Raw genomic sequence first — 26,294 nt, forward strand, 5'->3', positions numbered from 1 at the left:
TTATATAAAGGCCATGTTTTGACAGCTCTTACCTTCTAATGTCTCAACAGGTACAAGTAACTGTCTGAATCTCTGAAAATGTGAAGTGCATAAGTTATCTTAAAAGTGGAACTCACAACATGGTTGATGTTTAAGAAAGTATAGCCATCTTCTTATTTGAATTCAGGTCTAGGAAACAATGACATAGTCAGTAATGTTCAACCAAAAATTATTTTTCCTCAGGAAACCCAATTATTCATCAACTTTCAGCTCAGGGAAGCTACATATGGAAACAGCTTTTCAGATTATTGAAGTGGATAAATGAGGATTTGCATGACTTTTCATTCTATGTTTATTTTCGTTATGGGGTAAAAACATCATACTTATCACTCACCAGAAGATGACTCGAGTTAATGGTAGTGATTGACTCAGAACTCGTCATGGAGTGTCGTTTACGTCTCTCGCTCAATCCCTTCCTCACCTAGAAAGGATAAAGAACATCTCAAACATCACCGTGACCCCGTGGTATTACACTAATCCTATACAACAATGGAATGTTCCAACTCATCATCACTCCAGAAAAGTCCCAGCCAGGGTTGAGAGTGGTGTTTCTCTTACCCTGGACAGGGATATCCGCAGTTTTACCGGGGTGGGATTTTCTTATCTCACCTTAGGGAAAAGACAAGCTACACATGCTCTTCTCACGTTCTCAACAATTGTATTTCGTCACGTCAACAATATCATGACGTCACGCCAACAGTACAATGACGTCACGTCGACAATTCGTCACGTCAATATTTCCTTGCATTGATGTAACGTCAATATTAGATACATAAGAGGGTAAACAGGGTAAGAGAAAAATAATCATTCACCCCATGGAAGTGAGACAGGGGAATCTCAACCCTCGGGGTAAGATAATTAAGCTGCCAAACACTTGGCAAGCCTCGTGTATGGCAACTTAAGAATCTTCCCCCGAGGGTTGAGATTCCCCTGTCTCGCCTCCAAGGGGGTGAACGATTCTATTAGTCCCATGGGATTAAACAGAGACTCTCATTGTCAGGTGTTCATTAACAAAACAGTACACCTTTCCACAGGTTGTATATTATAGTAAAATCTACTTATATCATCACCCTCAGGGAAGGGTTCAATGGACAGGTACAAATAAAGCACTTTTCCATAACACATCCTACATCTTGCAAAGACGACAAGCCTCCCGTAGCCTCAGACTGATGATTAGTTTTACACGAGACTTCAAGTTATGAGACATTTTGGCTGCTGGATCTTTTTAGATAAAATGTTCACAAATTAACGTTTACCTTGAATTTTAACCAATTGACCTTGACCTGACCTTGACCTTTATTAATAGGAAATGTTTACCAGAGATACAATGTTTGTCCTTTACCCTAATGGCATTGTTTATATTGTGTTATAACTATTAGAAACTACTTCACCATAAAATGGTATAAGATATATTCTGGTATGTGGATAAAAACCATGACTTTTGATAAAAAATTCACTGACCCATGACTTTGGATAAAAACTTCACAGACCCATGACTTTAGATCAAAACTTCACTGACCCATGACTTTGGATAAAAAAACTTACTGACCAATGACTTTGGATAAAAAAACTTACTGACCAATGACTTTGGATAAAAACTTCACTGACCCATGACTTTGGATAAAAACTTCACTGACCCATGACTTTGGATAAAAACTTCACTGACCCATGACTTTGGATAAAAACTTCACTGACCCATGACTTTGGATAAAAAAACTTACTGACCAATGACTTTGGATAAAAACTTCACTGACCCATGACTTTGGATAAAAACTTCACTGACCCATGACTTTGGATAAAAAAACTTACTGACCAATGACTTTGGATAAAAACTTCACTGACCCATGACTGTAAAATATTCACTGACTTCGTTTGACCTTTAATTATTGGACTTGTTTCAAACAAATTTTGATTCATAATTCCATATCTATGGTCTCAAACTTGATGCCAGATTGTAGAAAATTATTCTCAAAATCCTAGACAACAATCTGCGGCAATCTTAAATCTGATTCATTGAAAAAATGGCAATGTACAACTAGGACCTGTGAAAATTCTCATGCATTTCAATCTTATTGTGCTAAAAGTGATTGGTACAGACAGATAACATTATTACTTATCTAACAGATACGGGACCCCGACATACCTACCTCCTCGTTTCCGATCCCATGTAGCAGGAAGATCATTATCCCCTGTGAAAATAAGGCAAACATTATGTTTTAGATGTCGGCTTACAAGACCCCGCCATCTATACAGGACATTTGTTCCCAGCATATCTGGGTCAAATACATGTAATTTTATAATTTCCATCAAGGTTGTATCATTATCAATTGAAAGGAGAAAGATTACTAAAAATGTTCATTGCAGTTGGTAGGTATAAGATATATGTATATCTACTTGTATAGAGTTACCTATGATAGTAGACAGGTGTACCTACCTGTATGGAGTGACCTATGATAGTAGGCAGGTGTACCTACCTGTATGGAGTGACCTATGATAGTAGGCAGGTGTACCTACCTGTATGGAGTGACCTATGATAGTAGACAGGTGTACCTACCTGTATGGAGTTACCTATGATAGTAGACAGGTGTACCTACCTGTATGGAGTGACCTATGATAGTAGGCAGGTGTACCTACCTGTATGGAGTTACCTATGATAGTAGACAGGTGTACCTACCTGTATGGAGTTACCTATGATAGTAGACAGGTGTACCTACCTGTATGGAGTGACCTATGATAGTAGACAGGTGTACCTACCTGTATGGAGTTACCTATGATAGTAGACAGGTGTACCTACCTGTATAGAGTTACCTATGATAGTAGACAGGTGTACCTACCTGTATAGAGTTACCTATGATAGTAGACAGGTGTACCTACCTGTATGGAGTTACCTATGATAGTAGACAGGTGTACCTACCTGTATAGAGTTACCTATGATAGTAGACAGGTGTATCTACCTGTACAGAGTTACCTATGATAGTAGACAGGTGTACCTACCTGTATAGAGTTACATGATAGTAGACAGTTACCCATGATAGTAGACAGGTGTACCTACCTGTATGGAGTTACCCATGATAGTAGACAGGTGTACCTACCTGTATGGAGTTACCCATGATAGTAGACAGGTGTACCTATCTGTATGGAGTGACCCATGATAGTAGACAGGTGTACCTACCTGTATGGAGTTACCCATGATAGTAGACAGGTGTACCTACCTGTATGGAGTTACCCATGATAGTAGACAGGTGTACCTACCTGTATGGAGTTACCCATGATAGTAGACAGGTGTACCTACCTGTATGGAGTTACCCATGATAGTAGACAGGTGTACCTACCTGTATGGAGTTACCTATGATAGTAGGCAGGTGTACCTACCTGTATGGAGTTACCTATATGATAGTAGACAGGTGTACCTACCTGTATAGAGTTACCTATGATAGTAGACAGGTGTACCTACCTGTATAGAGTTACCTATGATAGTAGACAGGTGTACCTACCTGTATAGAGCTATCCATGATAGTAGACAGGTGTACCTACCTGTATGGAGTTACCTATGATAGTAGGCAGGTGTACCTACCTGTATAGAGTTACCTATGATAGTAGACAGGTGTACCTACCTGTATGGAGTGACCTATGATAGTAGACAGGTGTACCTAACTGTATGGAGTTACCTATGATAGTAGACAGGTGTACCTACCTGTATGGAGTGACCTATGATAGTAGACAGGTGTACCTACCTGTATGGAGTGACCTATGATAGTAGACAGGTGTATCTACCTGTATGGAGTTACCTATGATAGTAGGCAGGTGTACCTACCTGTATAGAGTTACCTATGATAGTAGACAGGTGTACCTACCTGTATGGAGTGACCTATGATAGTAGACAGGTGTACCTACCTGTATGGAGTTACCTATGATAGTAGACAGGTGTACCTACCTGTATAGAGTTACCTATGATAGTAGGCAGGGTACCTACCTGTATGGAGTTACCTATGATAGTAGACAGGTGTACCTACCTGTATAGAGTTACCTATGATAGTAGACAGGTGTACCTACCTGTATAGAGTTACCTATGATAGTAGGCAGGTGTACCTACCTGTATTTACCTATGATAGTAGGCAGGTGTACCTACCTGTATAGAGTTACCTATGATAGTAGGCAGGTGTACCTACCTGTATGGAGTTACCTATGATAGTAGGCAGGTGTACCTACCTGTATAGAGTTACCTATGATAGTAGGCAGGTGTACCTTACTGTATAGAGTTACCTATGATAGTAGACAGGTGTACCTACCTGTATGGAGTTACCTATGATAGTAGGTAGGTGTACCTACCTGTATAGAGTTACCCATGATAGTAGACAGGTGTACCTACCTGTATGGAGTTACCTATGATAGTAGGCAGGTGTACCTACCTGTATGGAGTTACCTATGATAGTAGGCAGGTGTACTTACCTGTATAGAGTTACCCATGATAGTAGACAGGTGTACCTACCTGTATGGAGTTACCTATGATAGTAGGCAGGTGTACCTACCTGTATAGAGTTACCTATGATAGTAGACAGGTGTACCTAACTGTATAGAGTTACCTATGATAGTAGACAGGTGTACCTACCTGTATAGAGTTACCTATGATAGTAGACAGGTGTACCTACCTGTATGGAGTTACCTATGATAGTAGGCAGGTGTACCTACCTGTATGGAGTTACCCATGATAGTAGACAGGTGTACCTACCTGTATGGAGTTACCCATGATAGTAGGCAGGTGTACCTACCTGTATGGAGTTACCCATGGTAGTAGACAGGTGTACCTACCTGTATGGAGTTACCCATGATAGTAGACAGGTGTACCTACCTGTATGGAGTTACCCATGATAGTAGACAGGTGTACCTACCTGTATGGAGTTACCCATGATAGTAGACAGGTGTACCTACCTGTATGGAGTTACCCATGATAGTAGACAGGTGTACCTACCTGTATGGAGTTACCCATGATAGTAGACAGGTGTACCTATCTGTATGGAGTGACCCATGATAGTAGATAGGTGTACCTACCTGTATGGAGTTACCCATGATAGTAGGCAGGTGTACCTACCTGTATGGAGTTACCTATGATAGTAGACAGGTGTACCTACCTGTATGGAGTTACCTATGATAGTAGACAGGTGTACCTACCTGTATGGAGTTACCTATGATAGTAGACAGGTGTACCTACCTGTATGGAGTTACCTATGATAGTAGGCAGGTGTACCTACCTGTATGGAGTTACCTATGATAGTAGACAGGTGTACCTACCTGTATGGAGTTACCTATGATAGTAGACAGGTGTACCTACCTGTATGGAGTTACCTATGATAGTAGACAGGTGTACCTACCTGTATAGAGTTACCTATGATAGTAGACAGGTGTACCTACCTGTATGGAGTTACCTATGATAGTAGACAGGTGTGCCTACCTGTATGGAGTGACCTATGATAGTAGACAGGTGTACCTACCTGTATGGAGTTACCTATGATAGTAGACAGGTGTACCTACCTGTATGGAGTGACCTATGATAGTAGACAGGTGTACCTACCTGTATAGAGTTACCTATGATAGTAGGCAGGGTACCTACCTGTATGGAGTGACCTATGATAGTAGGCAGGTGTACCTACCTGTATAGAGTTACCTATGATAGTAGACAGGTGTACCTACCTGTATGGAGTTACCTATGATAGTAGGCAGGGTACCTACCTGTATGGAGTTACCTATATGATAGTAGACAGGTGTACCTACCTGTATAGAGTTACCTATGATAGTAGACAGGTGTACCTACCTGTATAGAGTTACCTATGATAGAAGACAGGTGTACCTACCTGTATAGAGCTATCCATGATAGTAGACAGGTGTACCTACCTGTATGGAGTTACCTATGATAGTAGGCAGGTGTACCTACCTGTATAGAGTTACCTATGATAGTAGACAGGTGTACCTACCTGTATGGAGTGACCTATGATAGTAGACAGGTGTACCTAACTGTATGGAGTTACCTATGATAGTAGACAGATGTACCTACCTGTATAGAGTTACCTATGATAGTAGACAGGTGTACCTACCTGTATGGAGTTACCTATGATAGTAGGCAGGGTACCTACCTGTATGGAGTTACCTATGATAGTAGACAGGAGTACCTACCTGTATGGAGTGACCTATGATAGTAGACAGGTGTACTTACCTGTATAGAGTTACCTATGATAGTAGGCAGGGTACCTACCTGTATGGAGTTACCTATGATAGTAGACAGGTGTACCTACCTGTATGGAGTGACCTATGATAATAGACAGGTGTACCTACCTGTATGGAGTGACCTATGATAGTAGACAGGTGTACCTACCTGTATAGAGTTACCTATGATAGTAGACAGGTGTACCTACCTGTATAGAGTTACCTATGATAGTAGGCAGGGTACCTACCTGTATGGAGTGACCTATGATAGTAGGCAGGTGTACCTACCTGTATGGAGTTACCTATGATAGTAGACAGGTGTACCTACCTGTATGGAGTTACCTATGATAGTAGGCAGGTGTACCTACCTGTATGGAGTTACCTATGATAGTAGACAGGTGTACCTACCTGTATGGAGTTACCTATGATAGTAGGCAGGTGTACCTACCTGTATGGAGTTACCTATGATAAACAAGTAGTGGAATGTGTAGTGAAGTGGTACGAGGATGCTGAGTATCCAGGTAACCCCAAGGAGGGGCAGCAATGTCACCATAGCTCTCACACTGGCCCTGTGAAATAAACATAATGACAATCACTCTCATTGACCGATATATATAGTAATTTTCACATTTTTTACAAATCTATCAAGTGATCAGGCCCTTATTTCATAAAAAAAAAGCCCTTACTTAAGTAAATTCTTTTCACTGGCTAAAGGGAGGGGTTCAAACATACCGCAGTTTTGCTGCTTGAGTCTTCCTTGAATTTGCCCTCAATGTAAGGAAAACTTTAATCACTAAGCACAGGATGAACAGATTGAACTGGAAATAAACAAAGATAAAAGTTATTGTTAGGATCAAATTTGATGGCCGAGGCTGAAAATAAATAGAAACTATCATAAAAGTTATTGTTAGGATCAAATCTGATGGCCGAGGCTGAAAATAAATAGAAACTATCATAAAAGTTATTGTTAGGATCAAATCTGAAGTCAGAGGCTGAAAATGTGGGCAATCAAGGGCAATTTTAAAGTGTTATCCCACCGTCACACCATGGACACACAAAAACAACATGAAAACGAAGTCTTAAGTTTTTACAAATACTGCAGTTATCAACATGAGGCTTTAACCTAATTGCTCTGGATGGCATGTGATGTGCCTCCTGTATATTGTGCAGTGAGGTAGTCACCAACTACTACAAGGAGACCCGCCCCCAAAATGACACTGACTGTTCGTAGGACGATAAACCCAACAAACATGCAAACTTAACAATGTATTGTCATGTCATATTTAATTGAATTAATGAATTTGATATGATACAGATTTCTAGTAGCACATAATTCATATCAGATCAAGTATTTGTAGACGGGGTATATTACATGCCTGATGATAAAGCTATACAAAATATTTGAAATCTTTGAAACATTTTCACAAATGATAATGATAAGCTTACTACAACTACAACCAACATTGGTCCCAGGAATGCCCATATCAACCCGTCCTTCACAGAGAGCCAGCAGCTGAAACCAAAAAAATTATCTGTTAAAAATCACAAAATCAGAACCTGCTGTAATCAAACATATACCATTAAACAAAATATATTTTACATAACAGGCAGTTTTGTCTTACTTAGAAACATCCCTCTTTGTGTAAATACTGGACAACAATCTGCTGCATATCTTGTATCATACAGGTGCATGTATTACAGGTGTTCGGAGTATGTCAGAATGAATATATATACAAGGGATGCACCTGTCATCAGTTGTCTCCCCATAGTTGGGAAATTGTACCCCAACTGATACAACCACAATTACAGCTGGCAGTCCCCAGCCAACCAGGAAATACTTCAGACGTAAGTCTCCATAGTTATACAATCCTCTCGTGCAGGCTAGATACACAGCCAGGCCTTCCAACATCATCCAGGAAAACGATGCCATGAACAGGTAGTGAAGCAACACTGCCACCGTTTTACACGCAGCCTGCCAAACAATAGCAAAACGGTACATGTACATGTAATACGTTTGTTTGTCTGATGGATGCTAGAAATAGATCTTGATATAATCATACAAAGGAAATTTCCTGTGAAATATATCTTGGACTGTCTCTGCCCTGTGGAATGTATCTTTAACTGTCTCTGCCCTGTGGAATGTATCTTTGACTGTCTCTGCCCTGTAGAATATATCTTGGACTGTCTCTGCCCTGTGAAATATATCTTCGACTGTCTCTGCCCTGTGAAATATATCTTTAACTGTCTCTGCCCTGTAGAATATATCTGGGACTGTCTTTGCCCTGTGAAATATATCTGGGACTGTCTCTGCCCTGTGAAATATATCTTGGACTGTCTCTGCCCTGTGGAATGTATCTTTAACTGTCTCTGCCCTGTGAAATATATCTGGGACTGTCTCTGCCCTGTGGAATATATCTGGGACTGTCTCTGCCCTGTGAAATATATCTTTAACTGTCTCTGCCCTGTGAAATATATCTTTAACTGTCTCTGCCTTATGAAATACATCTTGGACTGTCTCTGCCCTGTGGAATATATCTGGGACTGTCTTTGCCCTGTGAAATATATATGGGACTGTCTCTGCCCTGTGGAATGTATCTTGGACTGTCTCTGCCCTGTGGAATGTATCTTTAACTGTCTCTGCCCTGTAGAATATATCTTGGACTGTCTCTGCCCTGTGAAATATATCTTCGACTGTCTCTGTCCTGTAAAATATATCTTTGACTGTCTCTGCCCTGTGAAATGTATCTGGGACTGTCTCTGCCCTGTGAAATATATCTGGGACTGTCTCTGTCCTGTAAAATATATCTTTGACTGTCTCTGCCTTATGAAATACATCTTGGACTGTCTCTGCCCTGTGGAATATATCTGGGACTGTCTTTGCCCTGTGAAATATATCTGGGACTGTCTCTGCCCTGTGGAATGTATCTTGGACTGTCTCTGCCCTGTGGAATGTATCTTTAACTGTCTCTGCCCTGTAGAATATATCTTGGACTGTCTCTGCCCTGTGAAATATATCTTCGACTGTCTCTGCCCTGTGGAATATATCTTTGACTGTCTCTGCCCTGTGAAATGTATCTGGGACTGTCTCTGCCCTGTGAAATATATCTGATACTGTCTCTGTCCTGTAGAATATATCTTGGACTGTCTCTGCCCTGTGAAATATATCTGGGACTGTCTCTGTCCTGTAAAATATATCTTTGACTGTCTCTGCCCTGTGAAATGTATCTGGGACTGTCTCTGTCCTGTGAAATATATCTGGGACTGTCTCTGTCCTGTAAAATATATCTTGGACTGTCTCTGCCCTGTGAAATATATCTGGGACTGTCTCTGCCCTGTAGAATATATCTGGGACTGTCTCTGCCCTGTGAAATATATCTTTGACTGTCTCTGCCCTGTGGAATGTATCTTTAACTGTCTCTGCTCTGTAGAATATATCTGGGACTGTCTCTGCCCTGCGGAATGTATCTTTAACTGTCTCTGCCCTGTAGAATATATCTGGGACTGTCTCTGCCCTGTAGAATATATCTGGGACTGTCTCTGCCCTGTGAAATATATCTTGGACTGTCTCTGCCCTGTGAAATATATCTTGGACTGTCTCTGCCCTGTGGAATATATCTGGGACTGTCTCTGCCCTGTGAAATATATCTGGGACTGTCTCTGCCCTGTGAAATGTATCTGGGACTGTCTCTGCCCTGTAGAATATATCTGGGACTGTCTCTGCCCTGTGAAATATATCTGGGACTGTCTCTGCCCTGTAGAATATATCTTTAACTGTCTCTGCCCTGTGAAATATATCTGGGACTGTCTCTGCCCTGTGAAATATATCTTTAACTGTCTCTGCCCTGTGAAATGTATCTGGGACTGTCTCTGCCCTGTGAAATATATCTTGGACTGTCTCTGCCCTGTGAAATATATCTTTAACCAGGAAATACTTCAGACGTAAGTCTCCATAGTTATACAATCCTCTCGTGCAGGCTAGATACACCGCCAGGCCTTCCAACATCATCCAGGAAAACGATGCCATGAACAGGTAGTGAAGCAACACTGCCACCGTTTTACACGCAGCCTGCCAAACAATAGCAAAACGGTACATGTACATGTAATACGTTTGTTTGTCTGATGGATGCTAGAAATAGATCTTGATATAATCATACAAAGGAAATTTCCTGTGAAATATATCTTGGACTGTCTCTGCCCTGTGGAATGTATCTTTAACTGTCTCTGCCCTGTGGAATGTATCTTTGACTGTCTCTGCCCTGTAGAATATATCTTGGACTGTCTCTGCCCTGTGAAATATATCTTCGACTGTCTCTGCCCTGTGAAATATATCTTTAACTGTCTCTGCCCTGTAGAATATATCTGGGACTGTCTTTGCCCTGTGAAATATATCTGGGACTGTCTCTGCCCTGTGAAATATATCTTGGACTGTCTCTGCCCTGTGGAATGTATCTTTAACTGTCTCTGCCCTGTGAAATATATCTGGGACTGTCTCTTCCCTGTGGAATATATCTTGGACTGTCTCTGCCCTGTGAAATATATCTGGGACTGTCTCTGCCCTGTGAAATATATCTGGGACTGTCTCTGCCCTGTGAAATATATCTTTAACTGTCTCTGCCCTGTGAAATGTATCTTTAACTGTCTCTGCCCTGTAGAATATATCTTGGACTGTCTCTGCCCTGTGAAATATATCTTCGACTGTCTCTGTCCTGTAAAATATATCTTGGACTGTCTCTGCCCTGTGGAATGTATCTTTAACTGTCTCTGCCCTGTAGAATATATCTTGGACTGTCTCTGCCCTGTGAAATATATCTTCGACTGTCTCTGTCCTGTAAAATATATCTTTGACTGTCTCTGCCCTGTGAAATGTATCTTTAACTGTCTCTGCCCTGTGAAATATATCTGGGACTGTCTCTGCCCTGTGAAATATATCTGGGACTGTCTCTGTCCTGTAGAATATATCTTGGACTGTCTCTGCCCTGTGAAATATATCTTTGACTGTCTCTGCCCTGTGGAATATATCTTTAACTGTCTCTGCTCTGTAGAATATATCTGGGACTGTCTCTGCCCTGCGGAATGTATCTTTAACTGTCTCTGCCCTGTAGAATATATCTGGGACTGTCTCTGCCCTGTAGAATATATCTGGGACTGTCTCTGCCCTGTGAAATATATCTGGGACTGTCTCTGCCCTGTAGAATATATCTGGGACTGTCTCTGCCCTGTGAAATATATCTGGGACTGTCTCTGCCCTGTGAAATATATCTGGGACTGTCTCTGCCCTGTGAAATATATCTTGGACTGTCTCTGCCCTGTGGAATGTATCTTTAACTGTCTCTGCCCTGTGAAATATATCTGGGACTGTCTCTTCCCTGTGGAATATATCTTGGACTGTCTCTGCCCTGTGGAATATATCTGGGACTGTCTCTGCCCTGTGAAATATATCTGGGACTGTCTCTGCCCTGTGAAATATATCTTTAACTGTCTCTGCCCTGTGAAATGTATCTTTAACTGTCTCTGCCCTGTAGAATATATCTGGGACTGTCTCTGCCCTGTAGAATATATCTTGGACTGTCTCTGCCCTGTGAAATATATCTTCGACTGTCTCTGTCCTGTAAAATATATCTTGGACTGTCTCTGCCCTGTGGAATGTATCTTTAACTGTCTCTGCCCTGTAGAATATATCTTGGACTGTCTCTGCCCTGTGAAATATATCTTCGACTGTCTCTGTCCTGTAAAATATATCTTTGACTGTCTCTGCCCTGTGAAATGTATCTTTAACTGTCTCTGCCCTGTGAAATATATCTGGGACTGTCTCTGCCCTGTGAAATATATCTGGGACTGTCTCTGTCCTGTAGAATATATCTTGGACTGTCTCTGCCCTGTGAAATATATCTTTGACTGTCTCTGCCCTGTGGAATGTATCTTTAACTGTCTCTGCTCTGTAGAATATATCTGGGACTGTCTCTGCCCTGCGGAATGTATCTTTAACTGTCTCTGCCCTGTAGAATATATCTGGGACTGTCTCTGCCCTGTAGAATATATCTGGGACTGTCTCTGCCCTGTGAAATATATCTGGGACTGTCTCTGCCCTGTAGAATATATCTGGGACTGTCTCTGCCCTGTGAAATATATCTTTGACTGTCTCTGCCCTGTAGAATATATCTTTAACTGTCTCTGTCCTGTGAAATATATCTGGGACTGTCTCTGCCCTGTGAAATATATCTTTAACTGTCTCTGCCCTGTGAAATATATCTGGGACTGTCTCTGCCCTGTGAAATGTATCTTTAACTGTCTCTGCCCTGTAGAATATATCTTGGACTGTCTCTGCCCTGTAGAATATATCTTTGACTGTCTCTGCCCTGTAGAATATATCTTTGACTGTCTCTGCCCTGTGAAATGTATCTTTAACTGTCTCTGCCCTGTAAAATATATCTGGGACTGTCTCTGCCCTGTGAAATATATCTGGGACTTTCTCTGTCCTGTGTGATGTACAACCCACCGAGTATCTCCCTGCTCCATGTGATGTGACGAGGACAAGTTGGGCCAACATCAGAGCTATACAGAGATTTGTATGGATCAGAATCTTCTCATCACAGAGGAGACTACATAAAAACAAAACATTTCTTCATTAATCATGAGGCTCCTCAAACACAGGTCTCAATGCTGTATAATATATACTGTAGGTACATTTTAAGTAGTACATGTCATATTTATAGAGTATAATACTATATTACTCACCGTAGATATATATACAGTATAACACACACTCCCAAACAGGTGATGGAAAGACTGCAGCCTACAACTGTCAGGATGAACATTGACTGTTTTTGTAGCCTGGACAGCTGTAAGTAAGAGTTTATCATGGTGACATTGAGACATTGAGACATTCAATGAGTTCACTACTAATAATTGACCAAAATTAGAAATATTCTTTCATATAGTTTACAGGTCAGGATCAAACTGATGGTGCTACAACAAAGAACATAAAAGATCTGATAAATTTATTTAAATTCAGAAGAATTTAAAAACCTGCACATGACAAGTTTTCATAGTAGTTATACAGTTGAGATAAAATCTTATTATAAACCTGGTCAGAATTGGAGAATTTTGCCATTTTGGTCTTCAGTTACATGGAGATATTTAAAACATATTGTAAAATAAAAGTCTCCTACAAAAGCTGTTGTTTTATCACGGTGATTTATTGACTTACTCTGATTGGTTGGTCTATTGACTCACCCTGATTAGTTGATCTATTGATTCACCCTGATTGGTTGGTCTATTGACTCACCCAGATTGGTTGATCTATTGATTCACCCTGATTGGTTGGTCTATTGACTTACCCTGATTGGTTGGTCTATTGACTTACCCTGATTGGCTTGTCTATTGACTTACCCTTATTGGTTGGTGGTCTATTGACTCACCCTGATTGGTTGGTGGTCTATTGACTATCCCTGATTGGTTGGTGGTCTATTGACTCACCCTGGCTGGTTGGTTTATTGACTCACACTGATTGGTTGGTCTATTGACTTACCCTGATTGGTTGGTCTATTGACTCACCATGATTGGTTGGTCTATTGACTTACCCTGATTGGTTGGGCAATTGACTCACTCTGATTGGTTGGTTTATTGACTCACACTGATTGGTTGGTCTATTGACTCACCCTGATTTGTTAGTCAATTGACTCACCCAGATTGGTTGGTCTATTGACTCACCCTGATTGGTTGGTCTATTGACTTACCCTGATTGGTTGGTCTATTTACTTACCCTGATTGGTTGGTCAATTGACTGACTCTGATTGGTTGGTCTATTGACTCACCCTGATAGGTTGGTCTATTGACTTACCCTGATTGGTTGGTCAATTGACTGACTCTGATTGCTTGGTCTATTGACTCACCCTGATAGGTTGGTCTATTGACTTACCCTGATTGGTTGGTCTATTGACTTACCCTGATTGGCTTGTCTATTGACTTACCCTGATTGGTTGGTGGTCTATTGACTCACCCTGATTGGTTGGTGGTCTATTGACTATCCCTGATTGGTTGGTGGTCTATTGACTATCCCTGATTGGTTGGTGGTCTATTGACTCACCCTGGCTGGTTGGTTTATTGACTCACACTGATTGGTTGGTCTATTGACTTACCCTGATTGGTTGGTCTATTGACTCACCATGATTGGTTGGTCTATTGACTTACCCTGATTGGTTGGGCAATTGACTCACTCTGATTGGTTGGTTTATTGACTCACACTGATTGGTTGGTCTATTGACTCACCCTGATTTGTTAGTCAATTGACTCACCCAGATTGGTTGGTCTATTGACTCACCCTGATTGGTTGGTCTATTGACTTACCCTGATTGGTTGGTCTATTTACTTACCCTGATTGGTTGGTCAATTGACTGACTCTGATTGGTTGGTCTATTGACTCACCCTGATAGGTTGGTCTATTGACTTACCCTGATTGGTTGGTCAATTGACTGACTCTGATTGCTTGGTCTATTGACTCACCCTGATAGGTTGGTCTATTGACTTACCCTGATTGGTTGGTCTATTGACTTACCCTGATTGGCTTGTCTATTGACTTACCCTGATTGGTTGGTGGTCTATTGACTCACCCTGATTGGTTGGTGGTCTATTGACTATCCCTGATTGGTTGGTGGTCTATTGACTCACCCTGGCTGGTTGGTTTATTGACTCACACTGATTGGTTGGTCTATTGACTTACCCTGATTGGTTGGTCTATTGACTCACCATGATTGGTTGGTCTATTGACTCACCCAGATTGGTTGATCTATTGACTCACCCTGATTGGTTGGTCATAGTAAAGAACAAGGACAGCAAAGTTGGTGAGATGATCAAACTGACATTCAGTGTGACTGTTGTTCTTCCTCAGCATACGACCACCCGATGTGTCCCAGATCCTACAAAATATTATATTATTCAGACTGACTCACAAAACATACTCAAATATCACTCAAACTGACTCACAAAACATACTCAATATCACTCAAACTGACTCACAAAACATACTCAAATATCACTCAAACTGACTCACAAAACATACCCAATATCACTCAAACTGACTCACAAAACATACTCAAATATCACTCAAACTGACTCACAAAACATACCAATATCACTCAAACTGACTCACAAAACATACCAATACCCACTCCAAATTCACCCTGATTCCAACCCGCTGCAAACACTTGTTGATTAAGACTAGAACTGTCACCAGGATGGCTGACTAATACCTCCACTCCACAATCCACCCTGATTCCCACTCCGCCCCAAACACTTGTTGATTAAGTCTAGAACTGTCACCAGGATGGCTGACTAATACCCCCACTCCACAATCCACTCTGATTCCCACTCCGCCCCAAACACTTGTTGATTAAGACTAGAACTGTCACCAGAATGGCTGACTAATACCCCCACTCCACAATCCACCCTGATTCCCACTCTGCCTACACAGTTTTATCTTTCAGCTATTCTTTTCAGTTTCAATCCTAGGACTTCAAAATTTTTAAATAAGAAATTTTCATTGTCTGACAGTAAAATTCAAACAAAATTGTTTAGTTAAACAATATCATGGGCAAAGAAATGCATCAAGCAAGAACTGTATTCAATCAAGGTTTGTAGAATCTGACAAGTATATAGGGGACAGATGTCAAAAGTATCAGACAACAAAAGGCATTGTGACAAGCTTACCTCTTGTTGAAATTCCAGAAAGTGCACAATCGTTCCTTCTCTCTCTGTAAAATGAGAAATTTAAGCTCAATACATCAACTGTTAACAGATCAGAGAGATTTGGTTTGTTAACAGAAGTCTCTGATACATGATAATCAACACTTTGGTTATCTTTAGTGGTGTAACACCTTAATTTATATTACAGCTGTGATGTCATTCATTGCTATTTGTGTATTCTATCCAGCAGATACATGATCGGTAGCTGTCAAATAAGTTACCTGTAGCTGTCCAATAAGTTACATGTAGCTGTCCAATAAGTTACCTATAGCTGTCCAATAAGTTACCTGTAGCTGTCCAATAAGTTACCTGTAGCTGTCCAATAAGTTATCTGTAGCTGTCCAATAAGTTATCTGTAGCTGTCCAATAAGTTACCTGTAGCTGTCCAATAAGTTACCTGTAGCTGTACAATAAGTTACCTGTAGCTGTCCAATAAGTTACCTGTAGCTGTCCATTAATTAACTGTAGCTGTCCAATAATTTACCTGTAGCTGTCCAATAAGTTATCTGTAGCTGTCCAATAAGTTATATGTAGCTGTCTATTAAGTTACCTGTAGCTGTCCAATAAGTCATCAGTAGCTGTCCAATAAGTTACATGTAGCTGTCCAATAAGTTACATGTAGCTGTCCAATAAGTTACATGTAGCTGTCCAATAAGTTACCTGTAGCTGTCCAATAAGTTATATGTAGCTGTCTATTAAGTTACCTGTAGCTGTCCAATAAGTCATCAGTAGCTGTCCAATAAGTTACCTATAGCTGTCCAATAAGTTACCTATAGCTGTCCAATAAGTTACCTGTAGCTGTCCAATAAGTTATCTGTAGCTGTCCAATAAGTTATATGTAGCTGTCTATTAAGTTACCTGTAGCTGTCCAATAAGTCATCAGTAGCTGTCCAATAAGTTACATGTAGCTGTCCAATAAGTTACCTGTAGCTGTCCAATAAGTTATATGTAGCTGTCTATTAAGTTACCTGTAGCTGTCCAATAAGTCATCAGTAGCTGTCCAATAAGTTACCTATAGCTGTCCAATAAGTTACCTGTAGCTGTCCATTAATTAACTGTAGCTGTCCAATAAGTTACCTATAGCTGTCCAATAAGTTATCTGTAGCTGTCCAATAAGTTACCTATAGCTGTCCAATAAGTTACCTGTAGCTGTCCAATAAGTTATATGTAGCTGTCTATTAAGTTACCTGTAGCTGTCCAATAAGTCATCAGTAGCTGTCCAATAAGTAACATATAACTGTCCAATAAGTTACATGTAACTGTCCAATAGGTTACGTGTAACTGTCTAATAAGTTACCCGTAGCTGTCCAATAAGTTACATGTAACTGTCCAATAAGTTACCTGTAGCTGTCCAATAAGTTACTTATAGCTGTCCAATAATTTACCTGTAGCTATCCAATAAGTTACCTGTAGCTGTCCAATGAGTTATCTGTAGCTGTCCAATAAGTTATATGTAGCTGTCTATTAAGTTACCTGTAGCTGTCCAATAAGTCATCAGTAGCTGTCCAATAAGTAACATGTAACTGTCCAATAAGTTACATGTAACTGTCCAATAAGTTACGTGTAACTGTCTAATAAGTTACCCGTAGCTGTCCAATAAGTTACATGTAACTGTCCAATAAGTTACCTGTAGCTGTCCAATAAGTTACTTATAGCTGTCCAATAATTTACCTGTAGCTATCCAATAAGTTACCTGTAGCTGTCCAATGAGTTATCTGTAGCTGTCCAATAAGTTATATGTAGCTGTCTATTAAGTTACCTGTAGCTGTCCAATAAGTTACATGTAACTGTCCAATAAGTTACATGTAACTGTCCAATAAGTTACGTGTAACTGTCTAATAAGTCACCTGTAGCTGTCCAATAAGTTACCTGTAGTTGTCCAATTAGTAACATGTAGCTGTCCAATAAGTCACCTGTAGCTGTCCAATAAGTTACCTGTAGCTGTCCAATAAGTTACCTGTAGCTGTCCAATAAGTTATATGTAGCTGTTTATTAAGTTACCTGTAGCTGTCCAATAAGTCATCAGTAGCTGTCCAATAAGTTATATGTAGCTGTCTATTGAGTTACCTGTAGCTGTCCAATAAGTTACCTGTAGCTGTCCAATAAGTTACCTGTAGCTGTACAATAAGTTACCTGTAGCTGTCCAATAAGTTACCTGTAGCTGTCCATTAATTAACTGTAGCTGTCCAATAAGTTACCTGTAGCTGTCCAATAAGTCATCAGTAGCTGTCCAATAAGTTACATGTAGCTGTCCAATACGTTACCTGTAGCTGTCCAATAAGTTATATGTAGCTGTCTATTAAGTAACCTGTAGCTGTCCAATAAGTCATCAGTAGCTGTCCAATAAGTTACCTATAGCTGTCCAATAAGTTACCTGTAGCTGTACAATAAGTTACCTGTAGCTGTCCAATAAGTTACCTGTAGCTGTCCATTAATTAACTGTAGCTGTCCAATAAGTTACCTGTAGCTGTCCAATAAGTTACCTGTAGCTGTCCAATAAGTTATATGTAGCTGTCTATTAAGTTACCTGTAGCTGTCCAATAAGTCATCAGTAGCTGTCCAATAAGTTACATGTAACTGTCCAATAAGTTACCTGTAGCTGTCCAATAAGTTACTTATAGCTGTCCAATAATTTACCTGTAGCTGTCCAATAAGTTACCTGTAGCTGTCCAATGAGTTACCTGTAGCTGTCCAATAAGTTATCTGTAGCTGTCCAATAAGTTACCTGTAGCTGTCCAATTAGTCACATGTAGCTGTCCAATAAGTCACCTGTAGCTGTCCAATAAGTTACCTATAGCTGTCCAATAAGTTTACCTGTAGCTGTCCAATAAGTTATATGTAGCTGTTAAGTTACCTGTAGCTGTCCAATAAGTCATCAGTAGCTGTCCAATAAGTTACCTGTAGCTGTCCAATAAGTCACCTGTAGCTGTCCAATAAGTTACATGTAACTGTCCAATAAGTTACATGTAACTGTCCAATAAGTTACGTGTAACTGTCTAATAAGTCACCTGTAGTTGTCCAATAAGTTACCTATAGCTGTCCAATAAGTAACATGTAACTGTCTAATAAGTCACTTGTAGTTGTCCAATAAGTTACCTATAACTGTCCAATTAGTTACGTGTAACTGTCTAATAAGTTACCCGTAGCTGTCCAATAAGTTACATGTAACTGTCCAATAAGTTACATGTAACTGTCCAATAAGTTACCTGTAGCTGTCCAATGAGTTACCTATAGCTGTCCAATAAGTTATCTGTAGCTGTCCAATAAGTTACCTATAGCTGTCCAATAAGTTACCTGTAGCTGTCCAATAAGTTATATGTAGCTGTCTATTAAGTTACCTGTAGCTGTCCAATAAGTCATCAGTAGCTGTCCAATAAGTAACATATAACTGTCCAATAAGTTACATGTAACTGTCCAATAGGTTACGTGTAACTGTCTAATAAGTAACCCGTAGCTGTCCAATAAGTTACATGTAACTGTCCAATAAGTTACCTGTAGCTGTCCAATAAGTTACTTATAGCTGTCCAATAATTTACCTGTAGCTATCCAATAAGTTACCTGTAGCTGTCCAATGAGTTATCTGTAGCTGTCCAATAAGTTATATGTAGCTGTCTATTAAGTTACCTGTAGCTGTCCAATAAGTCATCAGTAGCTGTCCAATAAGTAACATGTAACTGTCCAATAAGTTACATGTAACTGTCCAATAAGTTACGTGTAACTGTCTAATAAGTTACCCGTAGCTGTCCAATAAGTTACATGTAACTGTCCAATAAGTTACCTGTAGCTGTCCAATAAGTTACTTATAGCTGTCCAATAATTTACCTGTAGCTATCCAATAAGTTACCTGTAGCTGTCCAATGAGTTATCTGTAGCTGTCCAATAAGTTATATGTAGCTGTCTATTAAGTTACCTGTAGCTGTCCAATAAGTTACATGTAACTGTCCAATAAGTTACATGTAACTGTCCAATAAGTTACGTGTAACTGTCTAATAAGTCACCTGTAGCTGTCCAATAAGTTACCTGTAGTTGTCCAATTAGTAACATGTAGCTGTCCAATAAGTCACCTGTAGCTGTCCAATAAGTTACCTGTAGCTGTCCAATAAGTTACCTGTAGCTGTCCAATAAGTTATATGTAGCTGTTTATTAAGTTACCTGTAGCTGTCCAATAAGTCATCAGTAGCTGTCCAATAAGTTATATGTAGCTGTCTATTGAGTTACCTGTAGCTGTCCAATAAGTTACCTGTAGCTGTCCAATAAGTTACCTGTAGCTGTACAATAAGTTACCTGTAGCTGTCCAATAAGTTACCTGTAGCTGTCCATTAATTAACTGTAGCTGTCCAATAAGTTACCTGTAGCTGTCCAATAAGTCATCAGTAGCTGTCCAATAAGTTACATGTAGCTGTCCAATACGTTACCTGTAGCTGTCCAATAAGTTATATGTAGCTGTCTATTAAGTAACCTGTAGCTGTCCAATAAGTCATCAGTAGCTGTCCAATAAGTTACCTATAGCTGTCCAATAAGTTACCTGTAGCTGTACAATAAGTTACCTGTAGCTGTCCAATAAGTTACCTGTAGCTGTCCATTAATTAACTGTAGCTGTCCAATAAGTTACCTGTAGCTGTCCAATAAGTTACCTGTAGCTGTCCAATAAGTTATATGTAGCTGTCTATTAAGTTACCTGTAGCTGTCCAATAAGTCATCAGTAGCTGTCCAATAAGTTACATGTAACTGTCCAATAAGTTACCTGTAGCTGTCCAATAAGTTACTTATAGCTGTCCAATAATTTACCTGTAGCTGTCCAATAAGTTACCTGTAGCTGTCCAATGAGTTACCTGTAGCTGTCCAATAAGTTATCTGTAGCTGTCCAATAAGTTACCTGTAGCTGTCCAATTAGTCACATGTAGCTGTCCAATAAGTCACCTGTAGCTGTCCAATAAGTTACCTATAGCTGTCCAATAAGTTTACCTGTAGCTGTCCAATAAGTTATATGTAGCTGTTAAGTTACCTGTAGCTGTCCAATAAGTCATCAGTAGCTGTCCAATAAGTTACCTGTAGCTGTCCAATAAGTCACCTGTAGCTGTCCAATAAGTTACATGTAACTGTCCAATAAGTTACATGTAACTGTCCAATAAGTTACGTGTAACTGTCTAATAAGTCACCTGTAGTTGTCCAATAAGTTACCTGTAGCTGTCCAATAAGTTACATGTAACTGTCTAATAAGTCACCTGTAGTTGTCCAATAAGTTACCTATAACTGTCCAATTAGTTACGTGTAACTGTCTAATAAGTTACCCGTAGCTGTCCAATAAGTTACATGTAACTGTCCAATAAGTTACCTGTAGCTGTCCAATGAGTTACCTGTAGCTGTCCAATAAGTTATCTGTAGCTGTCCAATAAGTTACCTGTAGCTGTCCAATTAGTCACATGTAGCTGTCCAATAAGTCACCTGTAGCTGTCCAATAAGTTACCTATAGCTGTCCAATAAGTTTACCTGTAGCTGTCCAATAAGTTATATGTAGCTGTTAAGTTACCTGTAGCTGTCCAATAAGTCATCAGTAGCTGTCCAATAAGTTACCTGTAGCTGTCCAATAAGTCACCTGTAGCTGTCCAATAAGTTACATGTAACTGTCCAATAAGTTACATGTAACTGTCCAATAAGTTACGTGTAACTGTCTAATAAGTCACCTGTAGTTGTCCAATAAGTTACCTGTAGCTGTCCAATAAGTTACATGTAACTGTCTAATAAGTCACCTGTAGTTGTCCAATAAGTTACCTATAACTGTCCAATTAGTTACGTGTAACTGTCTAATAAGTTACCCGTAGCTGTCCAATAAGTTACATGTAACTGTCCAATAAGTTACATGTAACTGTCCAATAAGTTACCTGTAGCTGTCCAATGAGTTACCTGTAGCTGTCCAATAAGTTATCTGTAGCTGTCCAATAAGTTACCTGTAGCTGTCCAATTAGTCACATGTAGCTGTCCAATAAGTCACCTGCTGTAGCTGTCCAATAAGTTACCTGTAGCTGTCCAATAAGTTATATGTAGCTGTTAAGTTACCTGTAGCTGTCCAATAAGTCATCAGTAGCTGTCCAATAAGTTACCTGTAGCTGTCCAATAAGTCACCTGTAGCTGTCCAATAAGTTACCTGTAGCTGTCCAATAAGTTACATGTAACTGTCCAATAAGTTACCTATAACTGTCCAATTAGTTACGTGTAACTGTCTAATAAGTTACCCGTAGCTGTCCAATAAGTTACATGTAACTGTCCAATAAGTTACATGTAACTGTCCAATAAGTTACCTGTAGCTGTCCAATGAGTTACCTGTAGCTGTCCAATAAGTTATCTGTAGCTGTCCAATAAGTTACCTGTAGCTGTCCAATTAGTCACATGTAGCTGTCCAATAAGTCACCTGTAGCTGTCCAATAAGTTACCTGTAGCTGTCCAATAAGTTATATGTAGCTGTTAAGTTACCTGTAGCTGTCCAATAAGTCATCAGTAGCTGTCCAATAAGTTACCTGTAGCTGTCCAATAAGTCACCTGTAGCTGTCCAATAAGTTACCTGTAGCTGTCCAATAAGTTACATGTAACTGTCCAATAAGTTACCTATAGCTGTCCAATAAGTTACCTGTAGCTGTCCAATAAGTTACCTGTAGCTGTCCAATAAGTTACATGTAGCTGTCCAATAAGTTACCTATAGCTGTCCAATAAGTTACATGTAGCTGTCCAATAAGTTACATATAGCTGTCCAATAAGTTACATGTAGCTGTCCAATAAGTTACATGTAACTGTCCAATAAGTTACCTATAGCTGTCCAATAAGTCACCTGTAGCTGTCGAATAAGTTACCTGTAGCTGTCCAATAAGTTACCTGTAACTGTCCAATAAGTTACATGTAACTGTCCAATAAGTTACCTATAGCTGTCCAATAAGTTACATGTAGCTGTCCAATAAGTTACATGTAACTGTCCAATAAGTTACCTATAGCTGTCCAATAAGTCACCTGTAGCTGTCCAATAAGTTACCTGTAGCTGTCCAATAAGTTACATGTTACTGTCCAATAAGTTACCTATAGCTGTCCAATAAGTTACCTGTAGCTGTCCAATTAGTCACATGTAGCTGTCCAATAAGTTACCTGTAGCTGTCCAATAAGTTATATGTAGCTGTTAAGTTACCTGTAGCTGTCCAATAAGTCATCAGTAGCTGTCCAATAAGTTACCTGTAGCTGTCCAATAAGTTACATGTAGCTGTCCAATAAGTTACGTGTAACTGTCCAATAAGTTACGTATAGCTGTCCAATAAGTTACCTGTAGCTGTCCAATAAGTTACCTGTAGCTGTCCAATAAGTCATCAGTAGCTGTCCAATAAGTTACCTGTAGCTGTCCAATAAGTCACCTGTAGCTGTCCAATAAGTTACCTGTAGCTGTCCAATAAGTTACATGTAACTGTCCAATAAGTTACCTATAACTGTCCAATTAGTTACGTGTAACTGTCTAATAAGTTACCCGTAGCTGTCCAATAAGTTACATGTAACTGTCCAATAAGTTACATGTAACTGTCCAATAAGTTACCTGTAGCTGTCCAATGAATTACCTGTAGCTGTCCAATAAGTTATTTGTAGCTGTCCAATAAGTTACCTGTAGCTGTCCAATTAGTCACATGTAGCTGTCCAATAAGTCACCTGTAGCTGTCCAATAAGTTACCTGTAGCTGTCCAATAAGTTATATGTAGCTGTTAAGTTACCTGTAGCTGTCCAATAAGTCATCAGTAGCTGTCCAATAAGTTACCTGTAGCTGTCCAATAAGTTACATGTAACTGTCCAATAAGTTACCTATAGCTGTCCAATAAGTTACCTGTAGCTGTCCAATAAGTTACCTGTAGCTGTCCAATAAGTTACATGTAGCTGTCCAATAAGTTACCTATAGCTGTCCAATAAGTTACATGTAGCTGTCCAATAAGTTACATGTAACTGTCCAATAAGTTACCTATAGCTGTCCAATAAGTTACCTGTAGCTGTCCAATAAGTTACATGTAACTGTCCAATAAGTTACCTATAGCTGTCCAATAAGTTACCTGTAGCTGTCCAATTAGTCACATGTAACTGTCCAATAAGTTACCTATAGCTGTCCAATAAGTTACATGTAGCTGTCCAATAAGTTACATGTAACTGTCCAATAAGTTACCTATAGCTGTCCAATAAGTCACCTGTAGCTGTCGAATAAGTTACCTGTAGCTGTCCAATAAGTTACGTGTAACTGTCCAATAAGTTACATGTAACTGTCCAATAAGTTACCTATAGCTGTCCAATAAGTTACATGTAGCTGTCCAATAAGTTACATGTAACTGTCCAATAAGTTACCTATAGCTGTCCAATAAGTCACCTGTAGCTGTCCAATAAGTTACCTGTAGCTGTCCAATAAGTTACATGTAACTGTCCAATAAGTTACCTATAGCTGTCCAATAAGTTACCTGTAGCTGTCCAATTAGTCACATGTAGCTGTCCAATAAGTTACCTGTAGCTGTCCAATAAGTTATATGTAGCCGTTAAGTTACCTGTAGCTGTCCAATAAGTCATCAGTAGCTGTCCAATAAGTTACCTGTAGCTGTCCAATAAGTTACATGTAGCTGTCCAATAAGTTACATGTAACTGTCCAATAAGTTACATGTAACTGTCCAATAAGTTACCTGTAGCTGTCCAATAAGTTACCTGTAGCTGTCCAATAAGTTACCTGTATCTGTCCAATAAGTTACATGTAGCTGTCCAATAAGTTACATGTAGCTGTCCAATAAGTTACATGTAGCTGTCCAATAAGTTACCTGTAGTTGTCCAATAAGTTACCAGTAGCTGTCCAATAAGTTACATGTAACATTTCAATAAGTTACCTGTAGCTGTCCAATAAGTTACCTGTAGCTGTCCAATAAGTTACCCGAAGCCATCCAATAAGTTACCTGTAGCTGCCCAAAAAATCACCTGTAGCTGTCCAATAAGTCATATGTAGCCTAGCTCTTTCTTATTAAAAACATTTTATGCCTATGACCTTGAAAGTTGGTCAAGGTCTATTTGAACAAATTGGAAGCCCTTCATCCTAGTATGATACTTGCCCAACATTGATGCTGGTCTTCTTTCTTAATAAGAAAAAATAATTTTAGGATTTTAATGTATCTGACCCATGTGACCTTGAAAGTAGGTCAAGGATAGTCATTTGAACAAACTTTTTAGCATTTTATCCTAGCATGATATGGCCCAATTTCTTGATCCTAGACCTCTTGCTTATTGAGAAATAGTCTTAAAATTTTTAACACATTTGACCCCTGTGACATTGAACATCGGTCAAGGTCATTGGTTTAAACAAACTTTGTAGTCCTTTACCCAGCATGCTTCTGGCTCCGTATTATGACCCTGGGGCTCTTGGTAAATGAGATGTCAGCTACAGAATTTAACACATTTGACCCCTGTGACATTAAAAGTAGGTCAAGGCCATTTATTTAAACAAAATTGGTAGCACTTTGTCCAAGCATACTACAGGTCCAAAATCATTAACTTAACATCTTGGTTGATAAGATGTCATATAAAGATTTTAACATACATGTACCTGGTATTTAACCTATATGTGACCTTGAAAGTAGGCCAATATGATTCATTTGAGCAAACCTGGAAAAAAGGGGTGGGGGCCAGGGGACATCATATTTAGATTTAGGCGTTTTTGTCCATCAAGACCAAATCTATTTTTAAAATAATGTAATTTAACTCCTATTTCTGTCCATAATGATGCCAATCATCCATAAATGACTATAGTTATTGATGGCGCCTTTAAACAATACAAAACGAAATCATGATTTACTATCTACGTAATACTTACTCCATTGACTTGAGTCATTAGTACCATGGTGATGCTCTTCGGTTGGCTGATGTTGAGTCTCTCTGACGTCGTATTATGGAGTCGCTGGAGCGAGACTGACATGACATTGCTTCCGATCTGAGCATGGCTGTAGCTCTGTTGGACTGTCCAACGTTTCTGAATGTTCTGGTACACTATAGTGGTCATACGGACTGCATGGACAGAGAGAGATTCACTAATAATCTTATTTGTGTTGTACAATATCTGACTGTTGTTACCATGAAGGTCAAGGTCATTTATTTGAACAAACTTGGTAGCCCTTCACCCCAGCATGCTACAGACCCAATATAAAGTCCCTGTGCCTCTTGGTTATTCAGAGGAAGTCATTTGAAGATTATAGCCTATTTGACCCATGTGACCTTGAATAGAGGTCAAGGTCATTTATTTGAACAAACTTAGTAGCCCTTCACCCAAGCATGCT

The 26,294-nt window shown here is 39.7% G+C and overlaps 1 protein-coding gene across 1 annotated transcript; it reads right to left on the reverse strand.

The window, feature by feature from the left end:
* LOC117341874 (adhesion G-protein coupled receptor D1-like) lies at positions 1 to 25,936 on the reverse strand. The gene is made up of 12 exons (XM_033903734.1): positions 25,835 to 25,936; positions 15,943 to 15,986; positions 15,035 to 15,152; positions 12,973 to 13,076; positions 12,734 to 12,836; positions 7,983 to 8,209; positions 7,684 to 7,750; positions 6,970 to 7,055; positions 6,686 to 6,806; positions 2,187 to 2,228; positions 374 to 460; positions 1 to 72 (listed from the first exon to the last, which is right to left on the reverse strand). Exons 1-12 carry the CDS (start codon positions 25,934 to 25,936, stop codon positions 1 to 3), a joined length of 1,173 nt encoding a protein of 390 aa, XP_033759625.1.
* Positions 25,937 to 26,294: the final 358 nt, after the last annotated feature.

Source organism: Pecten maximus, chromosome 14 (assembly GCF_902652985.1).
Source record: "Pecten maximus chromosome 14, xPecMax1.1, whole genome shotgun sequence".
In the NCBI taxonomy this organism is placed as follows: Eukaryota; Metazoa; Mollusca; class Bivalvia; order Pectinida; family Pectinidae; genus Pecten; species Pecten maximus.